At 41.6% G+C, this 23,048-nt stretch overlaps 2 protein-coding genes across 8 annotated transcripts in view; both read right to left on the bottom strand.

Moving 5' to 3' along the window:
• Samtor (S-adenosylmethionine sensor upstream of TORC1) overlaps positions 1–1,989 on the bottom strand; it is a 64,306-nt gene extending 62,317 nt beyond the window's left edge. Inside the window, exon 1 of one of the 2 annotated variants that reach the window (XM_068390173.1) lies at positions 1,767–1,989. In XM_068390173.1, the coding sequence (XP_068246274.1) occupies positions 1,767–1,842 (76 nt within the window). In that variant the 5' untranslated portion in view covers positions 1,843–1,989. The other variant, XM_068390180.1, reaches the window with a different exon arrangement.
• A 14,157-nt stretch (positions 1,990–16,146) lies between these two features.
• uri (unconventional prefoldin RPB5 interactor) overlaps positions 16,147–23,048 on the bottom strand; it is a 145,294-nt gene continuing 138,392 nt past the window's right edge. For 5 of the 6 annotated variants that reach the window (XM_068390155.1, XM_068390154.1, XM_068390153.1 and 2 more), the window contains exon 9: positions 16,147–16,399. In XM_068390155.1, coding sequence (XP_068246256.1) covers positions 16,271–16,399 — 129 coding nt within the window. In that variant the 3' untranslated portion in view covers positions 16,147–16,270. The remainder of the gene's footprint in view (positions 16,400–23,048) is intronic. The other variant, XM_068390162.1, reaches the window with a different exon arrangement.

The following is a 23,048-nucleotide window of genomic DNA, read 5'->3' as shown; positions in this document are numbered from 1 at the left end:
AACTAACCTAAACTTTTGGTAAAATTTTATTGTATTACAGTAATACAGTTTATACAATAATACCAAAAAAGTAGTTTTTTTCGGTATTATTACAGTTTCATCCATTATGGGAAATCTATTATAATAATATATTTCCCGAGTAAAGCAAGTCTTTTGTAGTATTTCTGTAAAATATTATCTGTCGCAAATGCTTAGTTCTTTATATATCAACGATTAAACTCACGCTACTCATGTCTTCCTCCCAGATTTTTTCTAAGTCTGTTGTTATTGTTGACTGTGTCTTGTATTTGCTTAAATGAGCCCTGTAACCACTATAATCCGCTGACAAACTAGTCCACTATGAAGTCTTACACGTTTGGCCAATCACAGCGCCTGTCCACTATGATGTCATACATGTTTGGCCAATCACAGCGCGACAATACATTATCTTCCCAGACATTTCCTTTCGTTCTTAGACATGGAGACCATAGAAAGCACGTCATCTCATGTTGCACAAGAAGTTGAAATTCCATCTTCTTGTCCTGACTGTTTCCTAACTTACAATGAATTTGTTGAAAAACTAGTGCATTTGTGCCAGAGACACAATTTAATTTTACAAAATAAAAATTGTCCTGCATGCCAAGGAACCTTCCCAACGGCTTCATGTTTTTCTCAAAGCAGCAGCACATCTTTATGAACCAACAGTTTAAGGTAAGCTTCATTAATTTATAGAGTATATTATAATGGTGATAGTATAACGATGTATACAGCAGTACCATCACTTTGGATTTGGTTTGATGGATGTGTTAGGTAGTGGCTGTAAGGGGGGGGGGTCGCAGGGGCTAGGCCTAGGTAGGGGTACAGGGCCCTAGGTTAGGTGGTTGTATTAGGTTCGGTAGTGTCCCGAAAATCACTATGGCCTTAAGGGGGGGTCGCAGGGGGGGCAGAGGCCCCCCCCCCCCCCCCGGTAGGCCTAGGTAGGGATACAGGGCCCCTATGCTAAGTTAGGTGGGTTTTCTTAGGTTCAGTAGTGCCCTGAAAATCACTGTGGCCTTAAGGTGGGGTCGAAAGGGGGGTCGCAGGGGGGGCGGAGGCCCCCCCCCCGGTAGGGCTAGATAGGGGTATAGGGGGAGGGGTGGTGGAAGGATAAGTATTCATTTATTGCAAATATCATTTGACGCCCCCCCCCCACCCAAAACCCTGGTTCCCACCTGGTGTCCCCCATAATTGTTGGGATGAAGTAGGGTCTTTCTGCATTCTGGAACAACTTGTTGTTTTAACTCCAATTACATAATAAATCTCTAAATCGGATGGTTTGCGGTCAAAATAAACGTTAAATTCGTTGGAACTACACTATTTCTGATGCAACAAATATATTTTTATTCCAGTTTCCCCATATTGGATGAAACTGTAAATTTACCATTTTTTCCAAGGTTAAACTGCCCTGTAATATAGTACAATAATACCAAACTTTCCCACCTAACCTACTAGCCGTGTCATTACCTACTTGCCTAATGGGGAGGGAGCTAATGCCATTGTGCGACACCCTACCTTACACCACCGTAACATAGATGCAGGTGGCCGGTATCATGCATACACTTACGGAGCCTTTGTATGTCAGCGGCCAGTTACTCCAGTGGATTAACCTCAACTTTCCCCCCATAACCTAACCTACAAACCGTGTCCTTACATACTTACCTAACGGGGGAATAACTGCCGTACATAAGTTAGTCGTAATCACACATACTGTACACCCCTAGTTCTGGTGGTCTCATTTGGAGTCTTACCTTGTCTGTATCGTTTTCGTAATTTCTTATGAGTTCGTTTGATAACGTCTGCTAAACGTTTCCCATCTTTGTTCATGGTGTAGATAAATGAATTCTATGTTCAAACTTTCCAATTTGACATAAATTTAATAACCTCTCACTAACACAATGTTTTGACAGGTTAAAAGTAACAGATTACTGAAAGAAATCGTAGATAGCGTTACCAACGTGAACAATTTTATCTAAACTACATTGTTGGGTATTAACTTGAACAACTACTTCAGTTAAATTAATTTATTTTATTCTATAACTTTTTGCTTTTTTTCTATCAGATTACGGATATTGTCGTGTTGATGAAAATTCTTGAAAATTAAGGAGTAAAAAATCCTCGCGATTTTTACCCTGTTACAGTTGTGATATGTTACAATATTGTACCCATATTTTACTGCAATAAGAGTACCTCCAATATCCTCGTGTTATAAAGTAATTCCCACAAAAGTATTCTCTTTGAAGAAGTTAAAAATTTCAGCTGTCTTTGTGTAAAAAAAAATCAATTAAAGAAAACGCTCCTAATAAAAATGGTACACCTAAAAATTATCCATTTAAATCTAGCTAACGAATTTACTATGATCATAGTTTATACGCATACGAGCCATGGGGATGGGAGGGCAGAAGGTTCGAGGTCCTCAATCCTCATTTCTCCTCCATAACAGTAATTGACTAAAAAAAGAAATAGAAAGTAAAGTGACCAATGAAATTAAAAGAAAAATAGAAGAAAAGAAAGCAGAGATGTCCAAACTGAGGTTTGTGAATAGTTATGGCAGAAGAGACAATATACGAGAACTTAACACTAATGAGGCAGTAATAGTTATGATATAAAGGTTGAATATGCTGGAATTAAAAGAAATTTATAGAAACAGTAATGATAAGGATAGACTTTGTGTGTTGTGTAATGAGGCAGAGGATACTACTGATCATATGTTTAGCTGCAATGAGTTAAGAAAATTTAGAAATAATGACATAGAAATAGGGAATCTAGAAACACCAACTAAAGATGTTACCGGTATATTAGAAAGGCTCTCGAAGTTAGAAGTAAGAGTATGAAGCTCTGTTGTCTGTGTAGGAGGTAAATAATGATAATGAAATTTCTGCAGATTGCAGCGCTTTGCACCTAATTACGCTTCCTCTAGTAGTGTGCCCACAATCACAGTGTTGTGGAGAGACCAACGAGAAAGTAGAAAACTGAATGGCACACTACTGTGAGCGTATTACGTGCATAGAGCTGCAGTCTGCAGAAAATAAATTAATTATCATTGGTTACCTCCTACACAGAAAGCACAGCTTACCTACCTTTACTGCTAACTTCAGACTAGTCTAATATATCAAGCAACATCTTTAGTTGGTATTTTTAAATTCCCTAATTCTATGCCATTGCTTCTAAATTTTCTTAATTCAGTACAGAAAACATGTGCTCCGTTGTTTCATAAGCCCCACTAAGCAACACACAAAGCCTATCTTTATCATTCCTGTTTCTATAATTTCCTTTCAATTCTGTTATCTTTAACCTTGTTTTCATAACTATTACTGCTTGCTTAGCGTCAAGTTCTATGTAATCTATTCTGCCATTAATATTCACAAAGCTAGTTTGGTCATCTCTGCTTTTTTTTCTTTTAATTTTACTTACAACTTTACTTTTTATTACTTTTATTGAGTTCTTGCTTTTTATGCTTTCTCACTTCAATTTTAATATATTGTTGTGCATATTTCTGATATCGCCCCCCCCCCAAAAAAAAAAATCCCCATATGGTTTCCTAATTTGATCTTCCTGTATTTCCTTAATTAGTCGTTTATCATCAGATGTTATGAAAAAGTATCACCTTGTTTTATACTCTATTTTCATTGTCATATTGCCGTTTCTGCTATTAGTCCACAATATGGTGTGGTAGCAACCTGTTCAAACATTCCTTTCATAATTTTCTACATTATACCCACTAGTTCTTTGATTTCGTTTTCTTTTATTACATCCCATGTCTCAATATTTGCAAACATTATAAGTAGGCCTACTACTACTGTCACATAGATCTTTATTCTCACAGGCAATGATAAATCTACTGTCGCAGAAGCAAAGTCAAACCCAGCACCCCCCCCCCCCACCTCTCCCCATGGAGCCCTTTCAGATTTTTCCATAAGAGAAGCCAATGCAGCAGGACTACTCATATACTGTACATATACGGAAAATATTTTAGAACTGCTTCATTTATGAAGCATACACATCCAATGGTTCAAGACAGGTTGAAGAGTAATAATAATAATAATAATAATAATAATAATAATGATAATAATAATAATGATAATAAAATACAGTGGAACCTCTACACACGAACGTATCTACATCCAAATTTTCCAACATCCGAAGTAAAATTCGAGCAAATTTTTGACTACACCCGAATTTTATTTCGACACACGAAGTAAGCAATTTTCGTCGTACCGGTTGTATGGTTGTATCCGAATTTTTCGACACGCGAAGTACAATTCGAACACGTTCCGACTCTACACCCGAATGTTTTTTTCGACACCCGAAGTAAACAATACTCGTACGCGTAGTCGGTGCTCATAGCGCCTGAAGTGTTTTTTATTTCCGCCGATAGAAGGCAGCACATCGACCTCGGAGGGACGCTCAATTAGCGGGTCTTGGGTCAGTCCTCTGTTCTCGTCGGCTTCTTGCGGTTGTGCTCTGTGCGTTCTGCTATTAACTCTGTTTTAATCGTGATTTTTTACGTGCATCCTTTAACGGTAATTTACGTAAAGTATGGGTCCTAAAAGGCTTAGTTTTGCCAGTGGTAGTGGTAGTGGTGAGAAAAGGAAGAAGGAAATGCTTTCTTTAGAAATTAAGCAGGAAATTATTGAAAAACATGAGCGTGGCATCCGCGTGAGTGAACTTGCTAAACAGTATGGCCGTAATATGTCGACGATCTCGATAATCCTTAAACAGAAGGAAGCTATTAAAGCAGTGAAACCTTCTAAGGGGATCACTATAATTTCCAAACGCCGTACCCCTATCATAGAAGAGATGGAACGACTTCTACTAGTGTGGATTAAGGATAGAGAGATCGTTGGCGGCACCATCACAGAGATCGTTATCTGCGAGAAGGCGCACTCCATCTTTACGGACTTGAAGGAGGAGAGCTCTGGGGGTGATGCTGGGGAGAGTTCAACCGAGCCTTCCTCAGATGATTTCAAGGCATCTCGTGGCTGGTTCGAGAAATTTAAGAAATGGTCCGGGATTCATTCAGTTGTTCGCCACGGAGAGGCTGCTAGTGCGGACACAAAGGCTGCAGCTGACTTTGTCAAGAACTTCGAAAAGATCGTGCAGGAAGAAGGCTACGTAGAGCAGCAGGTGTTTAATTGTGATGAAACCGGGCTGTTTTGGAAGAACATGCCGAGTCGAACCTACATCACTGCCGAAGAGAAGAAATTGCCTGGGCATAAGCCAATGAAGGATCGGTTGACTCTTGCCCTATGTGCCAACGCTAGCGGGGACTTTAAAGTCAAGCCCTTACTGGTTTACCATTCAGAGAACCCTAGGGCCTTTAAAGCACACAACGTCGATAAGGATCAGCTTCATGTTTTCTGGCGATCCAACTCGAAGGCCTGGGTCACTAGGCAATTCTTTGTGCAATGGGTAAACCAAGTTTTCGGCCCTTCTGTGAAGAAATATCTTCATGAACAGAAATTGCCTTTAAAGTGCCTGCTATGCCTTGACAATGCACCCGCTCACCCCCCCGGACTTGAAGATGATATCTTCGATGAATTCAAGTTCATAAAGGTGCTGTATCTTCCACCGAATACCACCTCTATCCTCCAGCCCATGGACCAGCAAGTCATCTCTAATTTTAAGAAGCTGTACACCAAGCACTTATTTAAGCAGTGCTTTAATGTCACGCAAAGCACCAACTTAACTTTGCGTGAATTTTGGAGGGGCCACTTCAACATCGTGCACTGCTTGAAGATCATAGATCAGGCTTGGGTGGGATTAACTCGACGGACCCTGAATTCCGCTTGGAAGAAGCTTTGGCCTGATGCTGTTGCTCCCCGAGATTTCGAGGGTTTTGACCCCGAACCTGATCCCGTGGTCGGTGCAGCGGAAGCCGTAGAGGAAATCGTCTCCCTTGGCAAGTCCATGGGTCTGGAGGTCAACGCAGATGACGTCACGGAACTCGTCGCCGAACATCACGACGAACTGACGACGGATGAGCTCAAGGAACTCCATGCTATGTCGGAGCACATGAGTGATGACGAGGAAGGGAGCGAGGAGGTAGAACATGTGTTAGGTTCGGCGCAAATAAAAGAGGTGTTAGGAAAATATCAAGACGTGGTCGACTTCATCGACAAATACCATCCAAAGAAATTGCAGGTTTGTCGTGTAGTTTCTCAATTTGATGATCTTTGCCTTACTCACTTTCCAAACATTCTGAAAAGCCGTACCAGGCAATTATCTATCGATGCTTTCTTTAAAAAAAACTGCGAAGCGAACTCGCGATGAAGAGGATGTAATTGAATCGAAGAAAACGGCAAAGAGTGAAGCGGAAGAAAGTGAAACACAGAAAACGGAAAAGAGTGAAGCAAAAGAAATTCAGTCAATTTTAAATGTAGAGAGTGATAGTGATTAAAATTACGTAATCATCAAAAAGAAAAAAAGAAAATGTAAAAAAAAAAAAATATAAAATATAAAAATAAAAAAAAAATAAGCTAAGTTATGTTAAAGTTCACTTAGTGTAAGTTAGAATAAGTTACGGTAGTGTACGTTTATCGTAGTTAACCTCTCTACCTCCTCGCCGCCCGTCCGTCTCCTTTCTGCGTAGCAAGACTAACAACACCTGCGCTGGAGTTTCTAAGGTAAAGTGACGCTAAAAACCCGTTTCTTATTTATCATTTTTTGCTAATTCTTCTTATTTACATGTCCATTCTTCTTATTTACATGTCTATTATCTAATTTAGTGTTCATTATTCTCATGGGAAAATTATGTGTAGTAGTTTATTAAGAAGTTATCATAGGTTTTTGGGCTCAACCACGGATTAATCCTATTTCAATGTATTCTTATGGGAAAATTCGTTTCTACATCCGAACAATTTCTACATCCGAAGTTGGTTCTGGAACGGATTAAATTCGTATGTAGAGGTTCCACTGTATTGGACTTTTGGTATTCAGAATGAATTACTTCAGATCTTTGTTGACCTCATTCTTGATCACATTAATAAAGAGGCTGTTGACAGTGAAAATGTTGGGATAATAGTATATTAACCTCAGCCTCAAGTCATACCAAGTAGGTTTCCATTTTCTCATTCTCCTTGAAAAAGAGAAGAAGGATTTTTTAGGACTTCATGAGTTTGATAACTTACAGTGAAGCTTTGTTTGCTGTTGTCACAAAAGAAATTGGTGACCTTAATCAATCAAGATCTTCAAAATATTGCTGGAGAATGTTTTAAAGAAGCCCCAAAAATGAGTGGTAATGAAAAAATTATTAGCTGCCAGAAGGAATGTGCACCAATGGCAATCTACTGTATGTCCACTGCTTTGGACACGTTATATCTGCCACAGCAAGACACATAGAAAGAAGTCCCACTATGCTATGTACTTGGCACAATTCAGAATTTAGCTAATTTTCTTGAAGCTATCCCAAATGACATGCTTTCTTTGGAGACATCATAGTTGAACATGAGCACCAGTAACTTTAAAGTCCTTAAGTATCACACGATGATCATGCATATGGGAAGCTGTAAAGAGTGTTTGCAAATAAAATGTTATTTTTATTAATAAAATAAATTTTTGAATATACTTACCCGATAATCATGTAGCTGTCAACTCCGTTGCCCGACAGAATTCTATGGAGGGATACGCCAGCTATCACAATACTAGAAGGGGGTGTACTTACCAGCGCCACCTGTGGCCAGGTACTCAATCATTTGTTGTTGACACCTCCTCAATTATTCCTCGGTCCACTGGTTCTCTCTGGGGAGGAAAGGGAGGGTCGATTAAATCATGATTATCGGGTAAGTATATTCAAAAATTTATTTTATTAATAAAAATAACATTTTTCAATATTAAACTTACCCGATAATCATGTAGCTGATTCACACCCAGGGAGGTGGGTGAAAACCAGTGTACAAGATTAAAGGATAGCTAAGTATCCCATATTTCATATAACAGTTATCTCAAATAACAATGAAATAATAAGTACCTGGTAAGGAAGTCGAATAGAACCGTTACTCTGCCTTTTTATTTAAAGTTCGTCTTCCTTACTGAGCGCAGCGTTCCTCTTGGAGGCTGAATCAACCCAAAGGTGCCAAAGTACACGGGGTTGCAACCCCTACTAAAGGACCTCTACCAAACCTTTAACCCAGGCGCTTCTCAAGAATGAATAGACCACCCGCCAAATCCAAGGATGCGGAAGGCTTCTTAGCCTACCGTAACAACCATAAAAAACAACAATAAAAGTATTCAAGAGAAAGGTTAAAAAAGGTTATGGGATTAAGGGAATGTAGTGGCTGAGCCCTCACCTACTACTGCACTCGCTGCTACGAATGGTCCCAGGGTGTAGCAGTTCTCGTAAAGAGACTGGACATCTTTCAGATAAAATGATGCAAACACTGACTTGCTCCTCCAATAGGTTGCATCCATTATGCTCTGCAGAGAACGGTTTTTATTAAAGGCCAACGAAGTAGCTACAGCTCTTACTTCGTGGGTCCTTACCTTCAGCAATGCAAGGTCTTCCTCCTTTAAGTGAGAATGTGCTTCTCTGATCAGAAGCCTTATATAGTACGAAAGCCCATTCTTGGACATGGGTCTCGAGGGTTTCTTGATGGCACACCATAAGGCTTCTGACTGTCCTCGAATAGGTTTAGACCTCTTCAGATAATATTTGAGAGCTCTGACAGGGCAAAGAACTCTCTCTAGTTCGTTACCTACCATGTTGGAGAGGCTAGGTATTTCGAACGATCTAGGCCAAGGACGTGAAGGAAGCTCGTTCTTTGCTAGGAATCCAAGCTGAAAAGAACATGTTGCAGATTCGGTTGTGAAACCAATGTTCTTGCTGAAGGCATGAACCTCACTGACTCTCTTAGCTGTTGCAAGGCAAACGAGAAAAGCAGTCTTGAGGGTAAGATCCTTGAAGGAAGCTGACTGGAGAGGTTCGAACCTAGATGTCATAAGGAACCTTAAGACTACGTCTAGATTCCAGCCTGGAGTGGAAAGACGACGTTCTTTAGACGTCTCAAAAGACTTGAGAATGTCTTGAAGGTCCTTGTTGGAAGACAGGTCCAAACCCCTGTGGCGGAGAACTGAGGCCAACATGCTCCTATATCCTTTAATCGTAGGTGTTGAAAGGGATCTCTCATTCCTAAGATGAAGAAGGAAGTCAGCTATTTGGATCACAGAGGTATTGGTAGAGGATATTGAATTGGCTCTACACCAGCTTCGGAAGACCTCCCACTTAGACTGGTAGACTCTACGAGTGGAAATTCTTCTAGCTCTGGCAATCGCACTGGCTGCCTCCTTCGAAAAGCCTCTAGCTCTAGCGAATCTTTCGACAGTCTGAAGGCAGTCAGCCGAAGAGCGTGGAGGTTTGGATGCAACCTGTCTACGTGTGGTTGACGTAGAAGGTCCACTCTTAGAGGTAGAGTCCTGGGGAAGTCGACTAGCCATTGAAGTACCTCTGTGTACCATTCTCTTGCAGGCCAAAGGGGAGCAACCAGCGTCAGCCGTGTCCCTTCGTGCGAGACGAATTTCTGCAGAACTTTGTTTATTATCTTGAACGGAGGGAATGCGTACAGGTCGAGATGGGACCAGTTCAGAAGAAAAGCATCCACATGAACCGCTGCAGGGTCTGGAACAGGGGAACAATAAAGCGGAAGTCTCTTGGTTATGGAGGTGGCAAACAGATCTATGGTAGGTTGACCCCACAAGATCCAAAGTCTGTTGCACACACTCTTGTGGAGGGTCCATTCCGTGGGAATGACCTGATTCCTTCTGCTGAGGCGATCCGCTGAAACATTCATATCGCCCTGGATGAACCTCGTGACCAGAGTGAGGTTTAGACCTCTTGACCAAATGAGGAGGTCCCTTGCGATCTCGTAAAGGCTCCTCGAATGGGTCCCTCCTTGCTTGGAGATGTAAGCCAAGGCTGTGGTGTTGTCTGAATTCACCTCCACCACTTTGCCTAGCAGGAGGGACTTGAAGTTCAACAGGGCTAGATGAACTGCTAACAGTTCCTTGCAGTTGATGTGGAGTAATCCTTGTTCCTTGTTCCATACTCCTGAGCATTCCCGTCCGTCCAAGGTCGCACCCCAGCCCGAGTCCGATGCATCTGAGAAGAGATGAAGATGGGGGGTCTGGATGGCCAATGATAGACCCTCCTTGAGAAGGAGATTGTGCTTCCACCACAGGAGAGTGGTCTTCATCTCTTGGTTGATAGGGATAGAGACTGCTTCTAGAGTCGAGCCCTTGTCCCAATGAGCAGCAAGATGGAATTGAAGAGGGCGGAGGTGGAGTCTCCCTAGCTCGACAAACAGGGCCAGTGATGAGAGGGTCCCTGTGAGACTCATCCACTGTCTCACTGAGCAATTGCTCCTCTTCAGCATGCTCATGATGCACTCTAGGGCTTGGTTTATCCTGGGGGCCGATGGAAAAGCCCGAAAATCCTGACTCTGAATCTCCATTCCCAGGTACACAATGGATTGGGAGGGAATGAGTTGAGATTTCTCTATATTGACTAATAGACCTAGGTCTCTGATTAAATCTAAAGTCCAATTGAGGTTCTCCAGACAACGACGACTCGTGGAGGCTCTCAACAGCCAGTCGTCTAGGTAGAGGGAGGCTCTGATGTTCGATAAGTGTAGGAATTTCGCTACATTCCTCATCAGATGAGTAAAGACCATAGGAGCTGTGCTTAGGCCAAAACACAGGGCTTGGAACTGATAGACAACCTTTCCGAAAACGAATCTCAGGAAAGGTTGGGAGTCTGGATGAATGGGAACGTGAAAGTATGCATCTTTCAAGTCCAACGAGACCATCCAGTCCTCCTGTCTGACCGCTGCTAAGACCGACTTGGTCGTCTCCATCGTGAACGTCTGCTTGGTGACATACTCGTTGAGAGAGCCGACGTCCAGCACCGGTCTCCAACCTCCTGTCTTCTTGGCCACAAGAAAGAGACGGTTGTAGAAGCCCGGGGATTGATGGTCCCGGACTATAACCACTGCCTTCTTCTGCACAAGTAGCGACACCTCCTGTTGCAATGCTAGCCTCTTGTCCTCTTCTTTGTAGTTGGGAGAGAGGTTGATGGGCGATGTGGTCAGAGGTGGTTTGAGGCAGAATGGAATCCTGTAACCGTACCTCAGCCAACTGACAGACTGTGCGTCTGCACCTCTCTTCTCCCAGGCTCGCCAGAAGATCTTGAGTCTGGCTCCTACTGTTGTCTGGAGAATCTGAGAGTCAGTTCTTTCCCTTAGATGTCCTGGATCCTTTCCTAGACTTGCTCCTGTGAGAGTCTGGACGGGAGCTTCCTCGGCTGGGGGCTCTACCACGAAAGGGCGGTATGAACCTCGTAGCCGGGGTATCAGCCACTGGGGAGCGATAAGTCTTGGGGACTGAGGTGGCAACCTTAGACTTACGAGCCGATGAGGCTACAAGATCGTGCGTGTCCTTTTGTATCAGGGCAGCCGACAAGTCCTTAACTAGCTCCTCGGGAAAGAGGAACTTTGAGAGTGGAGCAAAAAGGAGTTGTGACCGTTGGCACGGTGTAATGCTGGCGGAAAGGAAGGTACACAGTTGTTCCCTTTTCTTCAACACCCCTGATACAAATAACGACGCTAGCTCACCCGATCCATCTCTGATGGCCTTATCCATGCAGGACATTATTAGCATGGCAGAATCTTTGTCCGCAGGAGAGGTTTTCTTGCTGAGGGCTCCCAGGCACCAGTCGAGAAAGTTGAACATTTCAAATGCTCTGAACAACCCTTTCAGAAAATGATCCAGGTCTGAGAAGGTCCAACAAACCTTCGAGCGTCTCATAGCAGTTCTCCGAGGCGAGTCCACCAGACTTGAGAAGTCAGCCTGGGCAGAGGCAGGTACTCCCAAGCCTGGTGCTTCCCCTGTGGCATACCAAACGCAACCTTTCGAAGCGAGCTTCGTTGGAGGGAACATGAAGGAAGTCTTGCCAAGGTGTTGTTTAGACTGCAGCCACTCCCCTAAGATCCTTAAAGCCCTCTTGGAGGATCTAGCTAGGACAAGCTTAGTATAGTTGGACTTAGCTTGTTGTACGCCCAGCGAAAACTCAGATGGTGGAGAGCGGGGAATAGCAGAGACGAAGTGGTCTGGGTAAATCTCCCTGAGTAGAGCCAAGACCTTACGAAAATCAATCGACAATGGAGAAAGCTTAGATTCGTCCACGTCTGATGAGGGATCAAGGTGTGCCTCCTCATCATCCGACACCTCATCAGCAGAGGGTAGCGAAGCGATCGGACCAGAATGCTGAACCGCAGAGTCAGAACGGGTAGGAACAATAACAGAGGTTTCCTCTTCCAGTAACTGTTGAGGGAAAACCTGAGGCTCAGACTGCAAAGGCTGAACAACAGACGAAGCAGAAGGCAGGCGCATGGGTGAAGGAGGTTGACTCCTAGCAAGAGAGGTTGAACCCAAGGATTGCACAAGCTGAGCGGAGGACGGAGGCGGAGTAGTCCGTTCCTGTTCCTGTGAGATGAGCGGAGCATGAAGAGGTTGAGGCTGCGCAGAACAAGGTAAAGTTCTCGCAAGCTGAGGCTCCTGAGGCGCAAGTCCAGGGTGTAGAGGAGCTTGCCTTGAGGAGGGTTGAGCTCGCTGCAGCGATGGTTGAGCAGACAGACTCACGGAGGGGAGAGGTTGTTGTACCCCAACCGAGAGTTGCACCACTGGTGGAGCAGCAAGGGGAGGCGGAGGAAGAGTGGAATAACTCTCCTGATCCCAAAGCAAGGGTTGCCTTAAAGAAGGCTGAGGCTGAACACCACTGGGAACAGCGAACTCCGAAAGTGGCTCAACATCGTACGCCTGGCAGATGGTGCTGCGACCAGGCGGAGCAAGTGCAGGCTGGGCGAGCACAGGCGGAGCGAGAACAGGCGGAGGGAGTGTAGGCGGAGGAGGAGGTGCAACACTCTCAGCCCGACACTCACGCATCAAGTCCGAAAGCTGAGCTTGCATGGACTGAAGCAGGGTCCACTTGGGATCGGCAGAAACGATAACAGACTGAGGTAAAGTCACAGTCGGGCTCTGTTTTGGCAGAACCTTACTCCTCTTGGGCGGAGTACAGTCGACAGATGACTGAGGCGAGTCAGAGCTGAGCCAATGACTGCAACCTGGCTGAGCACTCGCGGACTGGACTCTACGTTTAAGCGGTCTCGAGACCTGAGACCAACGTTTCTTCCCTGCTAGTTGATCAGCGGACGAGAATAAGACGGGCTCAATCGTCTGCAGGTGGGAGTGACGGTCTAAGGAAGACACGCCCGCAACCACCGAGGATAGTTCTGTGCGCCTAACAAGGCCTGTCGAACCCTTAAGCCCTTCGACATTGCTTCTCCCCTGGGCATGGGAGCTTGCAAGAGGTCCTGGACTGGGAGGACGACTGGCTCGCACAGAAAAATCCTCACGCACCACACTGGCACCACTAGCACTTGGCACTGCACCGACACTAGCACTCGTCACAGCACTGGCACTATTTCCACCCACTGCACTCTTGACCTTCAGTTCTTTAACCTCGGCCATCAGAGACTTATGGTCACTTACCACTGATTCTACTTTATCGCCTAAAGCCTGAATAGCACGCAAAACAATTGACATATCAGGCGGAGGGCACACAGTAGGTTCGGGGGTAGCCACTACAGGGGTAGGAAAAGGTAGGGGATCATGAGGTGAGGAAAACATAGAAGAGTGAGAAGAACTTCTCCTAACTCTACCTCTCTCTAACTTAGATGAATATTTTAAAAGACGGACAAATTCCAATTCCGAAAGTCCGGCGCATTCCTCACATCGATTTTCTAATAGACAGGGCCTGTCCCTACAGTCAGAACAAGCGGTGTGAGGATCTACCGAGGCCTTCGGAATACGCCTATTGCAAGACCTACATCGTCTATGGGAGGGGGCTTGCGAAACGTCAGACATCTTGTTTCAAAGAGTTAGCCAAAGGGTGATCCAAAAACAAGCAAAATTCGTTAACCGTTATATCAGTATTATATAAAAGCTATCTAGCTAATATAAAAAGGATTCCAGTAAAGCGACAGCCGTTAATCTGAGAGAATACTTCACCAAATATCCGTGAATAAACTCGAAGACCATAAGCGTATCCCAGAACGTCTAGCCGGAAGCACGACAGAGGAATAATTGAGGAGGTGTCAACAACAAATGATTGAGTACCTGGCCACAGGTGGCGCTGGTAAGTACACCCCCTTCTAGTATTGTGATAGCTGGCGTATCCCTCCATAGAATTCTGTCGGGCAACGGAGTTGACAGCTACATGATTATCGGGTAAGTTTAATATTGAAAATTATATATACATATATATATATATATATATATATATATATATATATATACACATAATATATATATACTGTATTATTATTACTTGCTAACCTACAACCCTAGTTGGAAAAGCAGAATGATATAAGCCCAGGTGCCCCAACAGGGAAAATAGCCCAGTGAGGAAAGGAAACAAGGAAAAATAAAACATTTTAAGAACAGTTTCAACATTAAAATAAATATTTCCTATGTAAACTATTAAAACTTTAACAAAACAAGAAGAGAAATTAGATAGAATAGTGTGCCCGTGTGTAACCTCAATCAAAAGAAGTCTAACCCAAGACAGTGGAAGACCATGGTACAGAGGCTATGGCACTACCAAAGATTAGACAACAATGGTTTGATTTTGGAGTGTCCTAGAAGAGCTGCTTACCATAGCTAGAGTCTCTTCTACCCTTACCAAGAGGAAAGTAGCCATTGAACAATTACAGTGCAGTAGTTAACCCCTTGGGTGAAGAAGAATTGTTTGGTAATCTCAAGTGTATGAGGACAGAGGAGAATCTGTAAAGACTAGGCCAGACTATTCAGTGTATGTGTAGGCAAATGGAAAGTGAACCGTAATCAGAGAGAAGGATCCAATGAAGTACTGTCTGGTAGGTCAAAGGACCCCATAACTCTCTAGTGGTAGTATCTCAATGGGTGGCTGGTGCTCTGGCCAACCTACTACACACACACACACATATATATATATATATATATATATACTGTATATGTGTGTGTGTGTAACTATCTCCCAATCTAAAAGACGAAAGGTTTGATCATGGGTGCGTACAAAATGATAACTTCACACCCCTAAATATTACTTATATTAAATAATAGACTTTTATGGAGATGAAGATGGTGTGTAGTGATGCCTCTGATTTGTTTTTATACCCTATAATCATATGGTGCAACAATATTCAAGTACAATTTATTGATAAGAGATTATATGGCATTTACAGCATTCACAAAAGTTTGTTTTTTTATTATTTTCATTTCCGATCTCCCTCCTGAACCAATCACTGATTTATATAAATTATACAATGACAAATCTATCACCACAAACCTTTCAAAAACAGTTTTAGGAAATATTAAAAATTTCTTTTGACTACTTAATCTACAGAAGTAAGTACTTGAACTTGTGAGAAATCAAACTCTGATTGAAATTTCAATAATATTCTTTTCTAACTTGTATTCCAATGAATTTAACTTTACACAAGCATTCCTCTTCAAAGTGAGCATTAGCCAGTGATTTAAAAAGGGAAATGGTAGGCTGCTATAACTTTGACCAAATATGTATAAATAAGAGATCAAAGAATACTGACAAACATATAGATATTACTTGGCCAAAAAGTAAATAATACTACAATCCTTTATTTTTATTTTAAAAAATTTACAAAATGAACACTTGTTATTCATCCCCATTTATTAAGTAACAATGAGATTTTAGGTCTATAAAATTATAAAATTTGATTTCATTTTAAATTGTCACAATTTTAAAATCAAACAGATAGTAACAACTAATTTTGCTTCCGGGATTTTGTTAACCCATCAAGAGACTTGGATTGCAAATTCCTTTTGAACAATCTACCTGCATACTCTGCACCTAATACAGTAATCTGGAACTGTATTTTTTTCCAAATAGCATGATACATTTGCAAGCAGTAAACACCTCAACCAACCTATTCATCTGAAAAAACTGTCACCATATAATCATATTCCCCTTTTTCTCAATCAAGATTTTCATATCAGTCATATCTTATCAAAGATTCATTTAGACACATAATGTGTCCCACACAAGGTTAGCATAAAACAATTAACCACATAATGTAATGTTTTAATGCACATAAACGAGATAAGAACAGATATTTTGATATGTAACAATACTCTGACAAAGATAATTCTAACTATCACAATTGAAATGAGCTTTCATTCTACTTCAAAATCATTTCTTCATTCTTGAAGCTTTAAATCTTGATATTTTCTTTGGCTGAGTGTCAGCTACTGAAGCTTCCGGTCTACCATGAGCACTTTCAGGATCTACAATTCGTTCAACTATTCTATAACTGAAAGCCTGAAAAAAAAAAAAAATCAGTTATATGTGCACAAAACACTTACTTTTACTTAATCTTTAATAGCAGGTTAAAATCATGAAACAGAAAGCATCTTAAAATCCAGAAGCAAAGGTTTAACAAGAATGCCATTCTTATGGGGGAGTATTTTCTGTGTCAAATGATCCCTTCCTTGACTCTGTACCTGAAGATGACATCCTATATTAACTTGAAATGGATGATCTGCCATCGTACAGGAACAAAGAATACCATCTTATTGGTATATTGACTTGTAACTTAATACTATATCAATCCGTCTTCTCTATTTCCACATAATTTTTCATAATCACCATGAACGATCAATGACCAGCCTGTAAGCGGGGTTGTGTTGGCCTCTAAATGCTTGAGGTTTGAGATAAGAGAAGCAAATGAGGGTCAACCATTACCTGATTACTCACAGCTATGACCCCAATAAGAATATGTATCTATATTATTATCATTATTATTATTATTAATATTATTATTATTATTATCATTGCTGGAGAAGAGAATAAGAAGAAGTTTTGGAAAGAAGTGAAGAGAGTATTTAAAGCTGGTTCAGGAATTGAAGAGACAGTGAAAGATGGAAATGGAAGGTTGTTAAAAGGAGAAGAGGCAAGGAAAAGGTGGGCGGAATATTTTGAAAGTTTACTGAATGTTGAGGATAATAGGGAGGCAGATATAATTACTGTTGCAGGTGTTGAGGTGCCGGTGATAGATGAGAATGAGAGAGAGATTACAAGAGAGGAAGTGAGGAGAGCACTAGATGAAACGAGAGTAGGAAAAGCATCTGGTATGGATAGTGTGAAAGCTGAGATATTGAAGGAAGGGGGTGTGACTGTACTTGAATGGTTGGTGAGATTGTTTAATATGTGTTTTGTGTTGTCAATGGTACCAGTAGATTGGGTTTGTGCGTGTATTGTACCACTATACAAGGGTAAGGGAGATATGCATGAGTGTTGTAATTCAAGGGGTATTAGTTTGTTGAGTGTAGTTGGAAAAGTGTATGGTAGAGTACTGATTAATAGGATTAAGCATAAAACAGAATGCAATCTTAGAAGTACAGGGTGGTTTTAAAAGAGGTTGGGGTTGTATGAATCAGATTTTTACCGTTAGGCAGATATGTGAGAAATATTTAGCAAAAGGTAAGGATGTGTATGTTGCATTTATGGATCTGGAGAAAGAGTATGATAGAGTTGATAGGGAAGCAATGTGGAATGTGATGAGGTTATATGGAGTCGGTGGAAGGTGGTTGCAAGCAGTGAAAAGTTTCTACAAAGGTAGTAAAGCATGTGTTAGGATAGGAAATGAAGTGAGCAATTGGTTTCCGGTGAGAGTGGGACTAAGACAGGGATGTGTGATGTCACCGTGGTTGTTTAACTTGTATGTTGATGGAGTGGTGAGAGAGGTGAAATGCTCGAGTGCTTGGACAAGGATTGAAACTGGTAGATGAGAATGACCATGAATGGGAGGTAAAGCAGTTGTTGTTTTCAGATGATACTGTACTGGTTGCAGACGCGGAAGAGAAGCTTGGCCGATTAGTGACAGAATTTGGAAGGGTGTGTGAGAAGGAAGTTGAGAGTTAATGTGGGTAAGAGTAAGGTTATGAGATGTACGAGAAGGGAAGGTGGTGCGAGGTTGAATGTCACGTTGAATGGAGAGTTACTTGAGGAGGTGGATCAGTTTAAGTACTTGGGGTCTGTTGTTGCAGCAAATGGTGGAGTGGAAGCAGATGTACGTTAGGGAGTGAATGAAGGATGCAAAGTGTTGGGGGCAGTTAAGGGAGTAGTAAAAATAGAGGGGTGGGCATAAATGTAAAGAGAGTTCTGTATGAGAAAGTGATTGTACCAACTGTGATGTATGGATCGGAATTGTGGGGAATGAAAGTGACGGAGAGACAGAAATTGAATGTGTTTGAGATGAAGTGTCTAAGGAGTATGGCTGGTGTATTTCGAGTAGATAGGGTTAGGAACGAAGTAGTGAGGGTGAGAACGGGTGTAAGAAATGAGTTAGCAGCTAGAGTGGATATGAATGTCTTGAGGTGGTTTGGCCATGTTGATAGAATGGAAAATGGTTGTCTGCTAAAGAAGGTGATGAATGCAAGAGTTGATGGGAGAAGTACAAGAGGAAGGCCAAGGTTTGGGTGGATGGATGGAGTGAAGGAAGCTCTGGGTGATAGGAGAATAGATGTGAGAGAGGCAAGAGAGCGTGCTAGAAATAGGAATGAATGGCGAGCGATCGTGACACAGTTCCGGTAGGCCCTGCTGCTTCCTCCGGTGCCTTGGATGACCGCGGAGGTAGCAGCAGTAGGGGATTCAGCATTATGAAGCTTCATCTGTGGTGGATAATGTGGGAGGGTGGGCTGTGCCACCCTAGCAGTACCAGCCGAGCTCGGTTGAGTTGTGGAAAAAATTAATAATAGTTGGGAAAAATACAAACCATTTCCACATATAACAAGCTTGGGTTATATATGTTTTAAAGTAACTCTCATTATCAATTCCCTTTTGTCATAATGTCTGATATTCTGCCCCAGTACTGTACTATAACATTTTATTCACTGTAAAGATTTCAATTTTTCTTAAATAGGTTTAAATGTTTTGCAAGCATAATGTATATGTTTAAGGGGTATGTATATATTTTTGTTTGGTCCTACCAACTGTCTTAACAACATTTGTTTTTGCAGCACGCCCTACTCTCTGTAGGGTTTGAATGTGTAACCAGAGTTTGAGTAAATAGAAGTACTGTACTTTACGAGAATAGGTTCCTTCATCAAGAAAAGAAAAAAGAACAGATACGGCAAACATTTATGTTGACAGAAGTTCCCAATTGTAAGGGAAATTTACTCGAGACCACTGTATGTACAGTATATAGGAACAGAGTATCTGTCTAGTACTGCTTATAACAATTATGAATGTGGTTGATGGCCTGTTACCAGTGTGTAGTGGTGTGTGTGTCTGCTCTGTATTCATTTTTCACTGCCTGTGAACTGTAAGTACCATCATGTGTTTGACTGAATAACACCACAACCAATGTATTATAAGGCCATTGGCGATTGCTCGTGTTGTTGACAAAATTTTTGAGACAATGTTATTGTGGGCCTGCAGAGACCTGCACGGCATCGTATGCGGCCTTACCGTTTAGAGTTTGATAATTTTAAGTGACTTTGCAGTTTAGTGGTGAACTGGATATTGAAAGGACAGTAGTGATTCAGGGGAAAGTATTGTAGTTCAGTAGTCTCACAGATTTATATATTTCTTATGGGTGGTTGGTTTGAGATGGCTTAGTAAACGTGAGTGACCAGTATGTGAATAATTATTTTATTCTTTTTCAAAATTTGTTTATCTGGTTATCCTGTGGCTGAAGCTTGAAGTAAAGGGATGCTAATTTTGCCTTTAATTTTCTATTTGGATTGATGGGTCAATGTAATTGTAATCCTAACAGTTTTGGTTAAATAAATATTTTTTTTGTTGTTTTTTATAATAGGACCTACAGCATCTCATTCCAGTTCCTTAAACCACTGAGTTCCCCTACTCAGCCACTGTTTTTTTAAATCTTTCAAATAACTTATAATAATCCCTTTCACCTAATGTTCTTATACTTATGATCAGCAACCTGGAGAAGCAAAGGTTTAAGTCAGGATCTAGCTGGGTCCCCTTGCCTATTATAAATCAAGGGGTGGTGCCCAGTGCTTTGAACTGTTACTTAGGTTTTTGGGTATTCCACCGTTGTATGTTTGTTGTGTAGTGAATGTCGGGTTGTGGTCGGCATTCGGATACTAGGCAGTTTGGGTGCTACCTTTGGCCACAGTCCGCAAACCACTACAGAGTCCCTTGTCAGGCTGGGAGGACCATAGAGAGGAGACGTCCCCTTTTTTGTTTCATTTGTTTGATGTCGGCTACCCCCAAAAATTGGGGGAAGTGCCTTGGTATATGTATGTATGTATCATTATTATTATCATTATCATCATCATTAGCTAAGCTACAACCCTAGTTGGCAAAGCGGGATACTATAAGCCCAAGGGCTCAAACAGGGAAAATAGCCTAGTGAGGAAAGGAAATAAGGATATAAATAAGCTATACGAAAAGTAATGAACAATCAAAATAAAATATTTTAAAAACAGTAACATTAAAAGAGATCATTCATATACTGTATAAACTATAAAAAGAGACTCATGTCATCCTGTTCAACATACTGTAAAAACATTTGCTGCAAGTTTGAACTTTTGAAGTTCAATCGATTCAACTATCCAATTAGGAATATCATTCCACAACTTGGTCACACGTGGAATAAAATTTCTAGAATACTGTTTAGTATTGAGCCTCATCCTGAAGGCATAACTATTAGAATTAACTACATACCTAGTATTACAAACAGGATAATACTGTCCGGGAAGATCTGAATGTAAGGATGGTCAGAATTATAAAAAATCTTATGCAATATGCATTATGAACTAATTGAACGACGGTGCCAGAGATTAATATCTAGATCAGGAATAAGAGATTTAATATACCCTAAGTTCCTATCCAACAAATTGAGATGAGAATCAGCAGCTGAAGACCAGAGGAGAACAATACTCAAAACTAGGTAGATTAAAAAACTTCCTTAGAATATACTGATCACCAAAAATTTTCCAAGACTTTTGCAGTAAGCCAATTATTCATGCAATTGAAGAAGAGACAGACCTAATGTGTTTCTCAAAAGTAAATTTGCTATTAAGAATCACACCTAAAATTTTAAGTCGTACAGAGTTGAAGAAACATTATCAATGGTGAGATCTGGATGTTGAGGAGCCACGGTCCTTGACCTACTTACAATTATACTCTTGAGTTTTGTTAGGATTCCACATCATGTCCCATAATTTACACCATGCACTAATTTTAGCTAGATCTCTATTAAGGGATTCAGCAACTCCAGATCTATATTCGGGAGATGGAATTGATGCAGTACAAGTTTTGTTAGGATTCAACTTCACGCCCCATAATTTGCACCATGCAATAATTTTAGCTAGATCTCTATTAAAGGGACCAGCCAGTAAGTCAATATATTGAGGTATAGGGAATAAAACGCAAAATCCAGAAAAAATGTTATTTTTATTAATAAAATAAATTTTTGAATATACTTACCCGATAATCATGTAGCTGTCAACTCCGTTGCCCGACAGAATTCTATGGAGGGATACGCCAGCTATCACAATACTAGAAGGGGGTGTACTTACCAGCGCCACCTGTGGCCAGGTACTCAATCATTTGTTGTTGACACCTCCTCAATTATTCCTCGGTCCACTGGTTCTCTCTGGGGAGGAAAGGGAGGGTCGATTAAATCATGATTATCGGGTAAGTATATTCAAAAATTTATTTTATTAATAAAAATAACATTTTTCAATATTAAACTTACCCGATAATCATGTAGCTGATTCACACCCAGGGAGGTGGGTGAAAACCAGTGTACAAGATTAAAGGATAGCTAAGTATCCCATATTTCATATAACAGTTATCTCAAATAACAATGAAATAATAAGTACCTGGTAAGGAAGTCGAATAGAACCGTTACTCTGCCTTTTTATTTAAAGTTCGTCTTCCTTACTGAGCGCAGCGTTCCTCTTGGAGGCTGAATCAACCCAAAGGTGCCAAAGTACACGGGGTTGCAACCCCTACTAAAGGACCTCTACCAAACCTTTAACCCAGGCGCTTCTCAAGAATGAATAGACCACCCGCCAAATCCAAGGATGCGGAAGGCTTCTTAGCCTACCGTAACAACCATAAAAAACAACAATAAAAGTATTCAAGAGAAAGGTTAAAAAAGGTTATGGGATTAAGGGAATGTAGTGGCTGAGCCCTCACCTACTACTGCACTCGCTGCTACGAATGGTCCCAGGGTGTAGCAGTTCTCGTAAAGAGACTGGACATCTTTCAGATAAAATGATGCAAACACTGACTTGCTCCTCCAATAGGTTGCATCCATTATGCTCTGCAGAGAACGGTTTTTATTAAAGGCCAACGAAGTAGCTACAGCTCTTACTTCGTGGGTCCTTACCTTCAGCAATGCAAGGTCTTCCTCCTTTAAGTGAGAATGTGCTTCTCTGATCAGAAGCCTTATATAGTACGAAAGCCCATTCTTGGACATGGGTCTCGAGGGTTTCTTGATGGCACACCATAAGGCTTCTGACTGTCCTCGAATAGGTTTAGACCTCTTCAGATAATATTTGAGAGCTCTGACAGGGCAAAGAACTCTCTCTAGTTCGTTACCTACCATGTTGGAGAGGCTAGGTATTTCGAACGATCTAGGCCAAGGACGTGAAGGAAGCTCGTTCTTTGCTAGGAATCCAAGCTGAAAAGAACATGTTGCAGATTCGGTTGTGAAACCAATGTTCTTGCTGAAGGCATGAACCTCACTGACTCTCTTAGCTGTTGCAAGGCAAACGAGAAAAGCAGTCTTGAGGGTAAGATCCTTGAAGGAAGCTGACTGGAGAGGTTCGAACCTAGATGTCATAAGGAACCTTAAGACTACGTCTAGATTCCAGCCTGGAGTGGAAAGACGACGTTCTTTAGACGTCTCAAAAGACTTGAGAATGTCTTGAAGGTCCTTGTTGGAAGACAGGTCCAAACCCCTGTGGCGGAGAACTGAGGCCAACAT

Source organism: Palaemon carinicauda, chromosome 1 (genome assembly GCF_036898095.1).
Source record: "Palaemon carinicauda isolate YSFRI2023 chromosome 1, ASM3689809v2, whole genome shotgun sequence".
Taxonomy (NCBI): domain Eukaryota; kingdom Metazoa; phylum Arthropoda; class Malacostraca; order Decapoda; family Palaemonidae; genus Palaemon; species Palaemon carinicauda.
Note: the sequence above shows the minus strand (reverse complement) of the source record. Positions and strands in the feature narration are given on the sequence as shown.